The 9,915-nt window shown below is 38.7% G+C and overlaps 1 protein-coding gene across 1 annotated transcript in view; it reads left to right on the top strand.

Annotated features, from left to right (window-relative positions):
* The first annotated feature begins 3,164 nt into the window (after positions 1-3,164).
* The window catches only part of RabX4 (RAS oncogene family member RabX4), a 237,170-nt gene continuing 230,419 nt past the window's right edge, over positions 3,165-9,915 (top strand). Inside the window, exon 1 of the mRNA XM_067141160.2 lies at positions 3,165-3,288. Coding sequence (XP_066997261.1) covers positions 3,165-3,288 — 124 coding nt within the window. The remainder of the gene's footprint in view (positions 3,289-9,915) is intronic.

Genomic DNA, 9,915 nt, shown 5'->3' with positions numbered 1-9,915 from the left:
TCCCAGCCCAAACTTCGCAACTTTTTTTAACACTACTCTTTATTCGGAAATCACCCAGAACAAATCGAGCTGCTTTTCTTTGGATTTTTTTCCAGTTCTTGAATCAAGTAATCCTGGTGAGGGTCCCATACACTGGAACCACACACTAGTTGGGGTCTTACCAGAGAATTATATGCCCTCCCCTTTACATCCTTACTACAATCCCTAAACACCCCCATAACCATGGGTAGAGATCTGGACACCTTATTTACAATAGTAACTACGTGATTACCCCAATGAAGATCTTTCCTTATATTAACACCTAGGTAATTACAGTGATTCCCATAAGGCGGTAATTAAAACTGAGAGGACTTTTCCTATTTGTGAAACTCACAACCTGACTTTTAACCCCGTTTATCATCATACCGTTGCGTACTGTCCATCTCACAACATTATCGAGGTCATTTTGCAGTTGCTTACAATCTTGTAACTTATTTATTACTCTATACAGAATAACATCATCTGCAAAAAGCCTTATCACTGGTTCCACTTCTTTACTCATATCAACATTTATATGTATAAGAAAACATAAAGGTCCAATAATACTGCTTTGAAGAATTCCCCTCTTAATTATTACAGGATAAGATAAAGCTTCGCCTACTCTAATTCTTTCAGATCTATTTGCTAGAAATAAAGCAATCCATTCAATCACTCTTTTGTCTAGTCCAATTGCACTCATTTTTGCAAGTAGGCTCTCATGATCTACCCTATCAAATGCTTTAGACAGGTCAATCGCGGCACAACCCATCTGACCTCCTGAATCCAAGATATCTTCTATATCTTGCTGGAATCCTACAAGATGAGCTTCAGTAGAATAACCTTTCCTAAACACGAACTGCCTTCTATCGAACCAGTTATTAATTTCGCAAACATGTCTAATATAATCAGAAATAATGCTTTTCCAAAGCTTACTTGCAACGCATGTCAAATTTACTGGCCTATAATTTTCATCTTCATGTCTATCACCCTTTCCTTTAATCACTATAGCAGCTCTCCATTCATTTGGTATAGCTCCTTCATACCAACAATAATTAAATAAGTAATTCAGATATGGTACTATATCCCAACCCATCGTTTTTAATATAGCCCCGGAAATCTTATCAATTCCAGCCCCTTTTCTAGTTTTCAACTTTTGTATCTTATTGTGTCATTGTTATCGTAGGTAAGTTTTAATACTTCTTTAACATTAGTCACCTCCTATATCTGGACATTATCCTTGTAACCAACAACACATACTGCTGACTGAATACTTCTGCCTTTTGAAGATCCTCGCATACACACTCCCCTTGTTCATTAATGATTCATGGAATGTCATTCTTGGAACCGGTTTCTGCCTTAAAGTATCTTTACATACCCTTCCATTTTTCACTAAAATTTGTATGACTGCCAATTATGCTTGCCATCATGTTATCCTTAGCTGACTTCTTTGCTAGATTCAATTTCCTATTAAGTTCCTTCAATTTCTCCTTACTTCCACAGTCATTTCTAACTCTATTTATTTCCAATCTGCACCTGCTTCTTAGTCTCTTTTATTTCTTTATTATTGTAAGGTGGGTCTTTACCATTCCTTACTCTCTTTAAAGGTAAAAATCTGTGTTCACATTCCTCAACAATTGCTTTAAACCCATCCCAGAGTCTGTTTACGTTTTTATTTTCCGTTTTCCTCCGATCATTTTTACGTTTTAAAAACTCTCTCATGCCTGTTTTGTCAACCATATGGTACTGCCTAATAGTCCTACTTTTAAGACCTTCCTTTCTATCACATTTATTTTTACCTACCACAAAAACAGCTTCATGATCACTAATACCATCTATTATTTCGGTTTCTCTATAGAGCTTCTCTGGTTTGACCAGCACCTCGTCCAGGATACTCTTCCCTTTAGTTGGTTCCATCACTTTCTGAATCAGTAATCCTTCCCATATTAACTTATTTGCTATTCGTTGGTCATGCTTTCTGTCGTTCGCATTACCTTCCCAATTGACATTTGGTAAATTCAGATCTCCCGCTACAATCACGTTCCTTTCCTTATCGTTTCCCGCATAGCTGATTATCTTATCAAATAATTCTGAATCAGCGTCAGCGCTACCCCTTCCCGGTCTATACACTCCAAAGACATCAAGTTGCCGATTATCTTTAGAGATGAGCCTTACATATAGAATTACATGTTTGTCATCTTTCACTTTTTAGTAGCTTACAAATTCTTCTATCACCAGAATGAATACCCCACCACCACCATTCCATTGTCAGTTCTCTTAATGCACCCGAGCGGTTATCAGCGTCTGCAACGTTATTCATCCTAGTAAATAACGTTCGAAGGAGAGCTGCTGTAATACAATGAGCCACGAAAACCTACGTTCGTTTTCTTTCCTTCTTTCGTTTCTCTTTCTTTCTTATTCTTCTTTTTTCCGAGTGTATAATTATGTGTATCCACAATTAGTGTCCCTAGTTGGATGAAGTAGGCCCAATGAGCGAAGTCGACCACTAGATAACTGGCGCCAGACAATAATTGGAGTAGCGATCGAATGTGAAGCTAGTCACCTTCCTACATCTGCCAGACACGCCTCAGACGCATGTAACATCGGCTTTATATGCGTAGACTGTCTCGTACTTATAGGTATTTTCTGCATAACCTGAATTGCGGTTAAATAATAAATTCTTCAATTCAGCATTATCATTTTGTGAGTTATTCATAATATTAAAAGGTGTTCTACAATAATCATTCGCAGAATATATTTACAAAGTATGTTTAACTAAACGGAAGTTAGGAATATTTAATTATATGTAAGGACAAAGGTATTTTTATAACCGTTTAAAAACTGTATTACTGTGATAACTGACGGTTTTTCTGTCTAAAACTCTAAAATTTTTGTTGTTATTTGAGAGAAATGAGTAAAAAATGGTTAAGGGTTGAAGTATTCTAAGGGCGTTGTCTTAGAATTCAGGGTCTGCAGGAAAGAACTGTAGGACATCGGCAGGCGCCAAGCTGGCTGTCTGTACCGGTGTTATCAGAGGCGTTACAGGTGGCTCTGGAAATTGTTGCGCGCGCATCCTCTATGACAAGCCACAATCGATTGTTGGTACAGCACATGTGGGGCGCTTTTGGCAGACGGAACCAGTCACTAAGATGGCGCTCGATTTCGCAGCTACGTATAAAGTGCTCGTATTAGGTGATTCAAATGTTGGAAAGACATGCATTGTACATCGTTACTGCGATGAAAGATATTACGACACGTACATCTCGACAATAGGTAAGTGGCAGTGTTCTCGTGTAAACAGTGTTCTAAGTGAAATGACCTCACCCCCATCTCAACCCTGACCTACCTGCTTCTGCATTCTCAGGAGATGTGCGTGTTTTAATTACATGTTAGGGAGCAGAGACTGAGATGTATTTCACATGTTAAGTGGACCTTGACATTATTGCAGCACAACATCGTGCATGATGATGCCAGTATCTGAGTACGATTCTGTCAAATATACAAACTAAGATTTATAAGATATAAATTTTATAAGCACCAAAGTAACATGAAATGCTTGTACCAAACGTTTTGAAATTATTTATAATTGTATTGTATGCAGTAGAGTATCGAGATTTTGGAAACTAAAATATTCATCGTTGTTGCTGTCCCAGACTATAGAATGTTTTCGGTACCGTAATGCTTTGCAATTTGAAAATAAGTAAACAGGAACTTCAATGATATTGCATTTCAGAAAATAAACAATCAAATGCTTAAAATGAGTTAACATTTGTATCGCCGATGTTTTTGAAATTTTGCGTACCGGTACTTGAAAAAAATAATGGTCATTTTTAAATGGCGAACAAAAATAACAAAACATGTTAATACAAGTGTTTTTATACCACAAGAATTCATTTAAATGCAGGATATGTTATGTTTATACATTACTAACGTGTTCAACTTAATGGCACGAAGTAGTTAAATTACAAACACAAACAAATACACCATATTGAGAAAGATATGTGTAATATTAATAGTAACAAACATTGATAATTACAATTCTATTCGAAGGTGCCTGAAGGGTGTTCGTGGCACAAATTTAGGATTAGTGTTTACATTTTGGATTTATAGGAAACAAAACATGTTTGCTGTAATTAAATTTGAACAAACTTTACAGAAAAAACATAGTTTCAGGTATGGAGGATGCTGTGAATTAAGTGACGTTTGCCATGGTACGGTAATTCGCCTTTCAATGGTACAGTGTTATCAATATTTAAACTGTATTCGATCATTTATCTTCCGTGACTGGAAGAAAAGAATATTCTAGTCATTCATTCAGCCATAATTTATATATACTATTGCTCGAAATATTTACAAGGACGTGTTTATTATTATTTATGTGAACTAATATGTTGGAGAATATTTGAACAAATCGAAAAGTGTAGATGAACTGTGTTGTTTGCTATAAGAAAAATACAGCAAAAAGTTGTTACCAAAATATATTAAATAACAATCTGTTACAACTTTTTGCTGAGAAGTTAGCCTTCTTTTCATTATCTAACTCGGTGGCAGTAATCTTAACCTCAATCTATTTGAAACAAAGTACCGGTGTCAAATTTCTCCAGCATGCATTGCATAAAGAATTGCACTTAAAATTGAAGTTTAACCTTATTTCAATGACTACGACTTGGAGACGCCTGTGCTCGTTAGCAGTTAAAAAGAGCGTTACAGTATTATTATCATTCTTCTTCTTCTTATTATTATTATTATTATTACTGTTGTTGCTTGAATAATCGAAAATCTTTTAGTTCACTTACGTAAGTTGTAACACGAGTATTCATTGTTAAATTGCATTCTTCAAAACAACGCGTTGGATAGTTTCTTGTAATTGATTCCCAAGAATATTTGAAGATTTGTTTTACAATTGACTTTACGTTGCACCGACACAGACAGTTCTTACGGCGACGATGCGACAGGAAAGAGCTGGGAGTGGGTAGGAAGCAGCCGTGGCCTTAAGTAAGGTACATTTTGTCTGGTGTGAAAATGGGAAACCACGGAAAACCATTTTCAGGGCTGCCGACAGTGGGGTTCGAACCCGCTATCTCCCGAATACTGGATATTGGCTGCAATTAAGTGACTGCAGCTATCGAGCTCGGTATTTGAAGGAGATATCGGTAGCCTCTCAAATGGGAAATCTGAATTTTCACAGTAGACAGGCTGCCGTGATCAAGCGGTACGCTTCCCACGTAGTCGGTTTAGATTCCGAACTCTGCCGTACAGGTTCTAAAGTCTAGAATGAACGTTTGAATGGTATGCACCCATCTCCGTCAGAACAACTGAGGGGAAGAGTGGACTTGAATCCCATTCACTGTCAGTGATTTAACTTATCTCTTCCATCCGGGCTGAGTGGCTCAGACGGTTGAGGCGCTGGACTTCTGACCCCAACTTGACAGGTTCGATCCTGGGTCAATTCGGTGGTATTTGAAGGTGTTCAAATTTGTCAGCCTCGTGTCGGTAGATTTATTGGAACGTAAAGGAACTCTTGCGGGACTAAATTCCGGCACCTCGGCGTCTTCGAAAACCGCAAAAAAGGTAGTTAGTAGTTATTCTTATATATACAGGATACGAATACTTGCTGCAGTTACATACAAATACATCACCGGCCAGATACCGCAGTAATAGACTTGAGTGCACACTCTCCAATGGTCAATTCGTATCAACATGAAACTGTAAGTAGTGGGCGTCAATATTTGCGAATATTTCGCATAATCCCCTTGTAAAGAGGCAACCCACATGATATGTTATTATATATATATTGATTTCGTCTCATCAGGTTGTGGTTTTATTGAATTCTTAAATATTCACTTCTTTTGATAGCCTTTTTTTTTTTTTTAACACCGCACTCACATTTCTAAATTAGGTGACCATGGGATAAGAAAGTTCTAGGAATGAAAAGGAAGCAACCATTGCCTTAATCAAGTTTAGCCCCACGATACATAAACGTTACGTTCGGATAGGTCTGTAGCGACGATGGAACAGGAGAGGATTAGGACTGTAATGAAGACCTAGTATGAATATAGAAAACCATGGAATATTATCTTCACGGTGGAATAAACCCACCTTCTCTCGAATACAAGCTTACAGTTACAAGATGACAGTGACGTAGCTCACTGAACCAAAAAGTGCTAATGCAACACGACTGTTCCTTTCACAGCATTTACTTGCACTGTAGTATGAAGTCGCCCGACGATATTTTTTTTACTGCTAAATTATTTCTCTTAGATTCCACACTTCACAGTACTCCCCACCGACTTGAATGCACTTTTTATACCATTTGCAAGAAAGTCCTTTGATTGGATGCGTATACCCGCCAGATGATGTCTGCTATACTAACACTAACATTGACTGAAGAAAGTTACGTTGCAGAATTGCGCGTATTTGGTGTCCGGTTCCATGACTAAATGGTTAGCGTGCTGGCCTTTGGCCACAATGGTCCCGGGTTCGATTCCCGGCAGGGTCGGGGATTTTAACCATTATTGTTTAATTCCTCTGGCACGAGGCTGGGTTTATGCGTCGTCTTCATCAACATTGCATCCTCATCACGACGCACAGATCGCCTAAGAGTGTCAAATCAAAACATCTACATCTGGCGAGCCAAACTTATCCTCGGACACTACTGGCATTAAAAGCTATACGCCATTTCAATGAGTTGTTCAATGAGAGTGACAGAAAATTGTGGCCGACGTCCATTCGGTTGATTTTCCATATTCTCTTTTCTCTATCTGAAGGATTTATTCGCAGGTTGAGAAAAACACTCTTCTCCATGCTTGTTTTCGTCTGATGGGAGCCTTTTTCAACAATATACTGTATTTAATTGTAATGCATTGTTCTCCGCACTGTGGCCCGTTCTACTTACTTGTTTGTTGAGTCCTCAACCTGTGGGGTAACTGAATCCCCAACAGTTTCACCATCAGCTATCATAGAAAGCCCGAACATTACTGAAGAAGCTTATCAGAAAAATAAGGAGTGAAGGGGTTTCCTTTCTTTACTGAGCCAGTAGATGATGATATATGTCAGTCTATCTGGCTACTTAGCAAGGTGGCCATAGTACGAATAATTTCAGCCGGTACATGTGCGATTTTTGAGATGAAAATCACGTCCTTGTGGTTCGGATTTCGCATACCAGGTGTGCCTCGTACTTTCTACTTAAAGTGTTCCGCATGCTCTAATGATGAATGGCATATCTTGTCACTGGTTTACAAAGGAGCGTTACAACGTGCTTTTACTACACGCATCATGTAACAGAGTGCATTTGTAAATACTCTAAAGTTACAGAAAATAAAGTTTAATAATTCATGAATTTAGAGCCTCCGTGGATCAGGCGGCAGCACGCCGGCCTCTCACCGCTGGGTTCCGTGGTTCAAATTCCGGTCAATCCATGTGAGATTTGTGCTGGACAAAACGGAGGCGGGACAGGTTTTTCTCCGGGTACTCCGGTTTACCCTGTCATATTTCATTCCAGCAACACTCTCCCTTATCATTTCATTTCATCTGTCATTCATCATCATTGCTCCAGAGGAGTGCGACAGGCTTCGGCAGCCGGCACAATTCCTATCCTCGTCGCTAGATGGGGGCTTCATCCATTCCATTCCTGACCCGGTCGAATGACTGGGAACAGGCTGTGGATTTTCATTTCAATTCATTAATTTATACACGTACTCTACCAAAAGTTGCTTGTATGCGGTATGCGCCTTGAACGATCCATTAATTATCAATTGCAACTCTGTTCGGCGAAATGCGTGTATAGAAGCCAGGTGACTATTTGGCAACTCTTGCGCATATCGTCTGTGAGTTTTGGCTGCATTCCGACCAAATTCTCCATATATTAAAATTATGTCTTCGTATTCATCGTTGCTGAACACACCAGTCATTGTCGATATGTTGACTGCAACAGTAGTGCTACTGTGCCTAGGCCTACTACTGCGTGTTAAAAAACAAGGCTTACTAACTCAAGGGAGTGCATTAGACGGGTAGCGCTGAGGAACATACAGTGAACGCCCGTCCGGTTGTTATATCTTCGTATTTGATATAACCTGCTTGCAGACAACAGTACTCCTGTGAAAATCAGTTGCTAGACATCCTGTTCATCATTAGTGCATGTGGGATGCTTATAAGCAGAAAGTATGGTGCTGGCGGGCCATCTGGTATAACTGGATGGTCAGTGGCTTTGATCATTGTATTAATCACTACTGATCTGCATTTAGGGCAGTCGCCCAGGTGGCAGATTCCCTATCTGTTGTTTTCCTAGCCTTTTCTTAAACGATTGCAAAGAAATTGGAAATTTATTGAACATCTCCCTTCAACAGTCACGAAAAAGTACACGCTTGCGTGATTTATATCAGGCTATCAAGTTCGTTGGAACGTGTACTCCACTGCCCATACTTTCACACTATCCAGCACAAGGACTGGTTACCTTAAGGAATGCATTATATGCATAACTTAAACTTCAGTCATCTTGATATTATCAGTGTGAAGTATCAGCTTTGGCGTGACTGAATAGGCTTACTAGGAAAATGAGAGGTGCTTACCTGGCTGAGCCAGAAAGTGCTATTACATATCAGTCTGTCAAGTCGACTGAAATGTGTACATCAACCGAACCTATGAGCGACACTTTCTCACCAATCATGAGAAAGTGAAAAAAGGAAAACGTTGGTGTTCGAACACGGACAAACAATTGAAATCTTTCCTCTTTGTCTGCCCTGGTGGGTGTGTCACACATGTGGGCTTGGCCCAGTTTTATGACCAGAACCAGATGTCCTTCCTGACGCCAAATCTATATGGAGGAATGTATCAAATTATTACATGTTGCTGTGTTGCTTCATATAAGTTGTTTGCACATGAAGAGGCGTATGTTAAGAGAAACAAAATTACCTAGTCCGTGACTGGGTGGAATTAACCAGATGTGGCTCAATCCCCGACGCGGCCGGTAATGGAACTCAGGACCTTCTGAACCAAAGGCCGCGATTCTTAATATTAGGACAAGAAACTAGACATTTCGAAATATTCCTTAATATAAATTTATTTTCTTCTGTATTGTGATAATAATACTGTATAACACCTTATTATTGAAAATATCACTGCTTCGAGTGGAAGACCGTCGCAAACTGCATTCATTATTCTCTTCTGTATATAATATTTATTATAGATAAACCTAATTACCTTTCTTTATCCTTTTTATCAAATTATTACCACAGTTCTGTTCTCAATCCGGTTCCTCTCTTACTATAACTTTACACCGCGTTATAATTCACAACCACTCCCTTCCTGACAACATTAGAGACGTGACTTCTCTTAAGAAATCTAAGGTGGATTACCTTAGGTGCTTTCTTGATTCGTCAAACTGATTTGTTGGATGATCGAGATATGAATGCGTCAGGGAATGATCAAATATTATTGTACTTAGATTACAATTATGTATTAGGATTAGTTATGTTCTTCTCACAACAATGATGATGATAATGATATTAATAATTATTATCACTGTCAGTTGTACTTAATTTTTGTAGCAATTTAATAATTGTAACAGTGGTTAAGTGTAATAAAGGGCCCAGAGCTGTAACTTCACCACAAATAAAGACGGTATCTAAAAATAAACCAGAAATTTCACTTACACGAGGGAGAAAGTACAGCTGGATTTGGAAGCCAACCTTAAAATAAATTTCGGTAATCGTCTGTTCGATCTCCTATAAATTATTTGTAGTCGGTTAAAGTACAGAGGGGATGGGGGGCACAAATCGCTTGATAAAATACCATTTCAGTATCAAATAACTACTACAAAGGGATAGTTGTATGCAACTTGATAACAAGGAGTCGGCATATAAACGTTACGTGCTTAAAGTGTCCTTCATTTACAATGCATAA

Source organism: Anabrus simplex, chromosome 1, assembly GCF_040414725.1.
Source record: "Anabrus simplex isolate iqAnaSimp1 chromosome 1, ASM4041472v1, whole genome shotgun sequence".
Classification (NCBI taxonomy): Eukaryota; Metazoa; Arthropoda; class Insecta; order Orthoptera; family Tettigoniidae; genus Anabrus; species Anabrus simplex.
The sequence above is the reverse complement of the archived record's forward strand: the minus strand, read 5'-3'. Positions and strand labels throughout refer to the sequence as shown.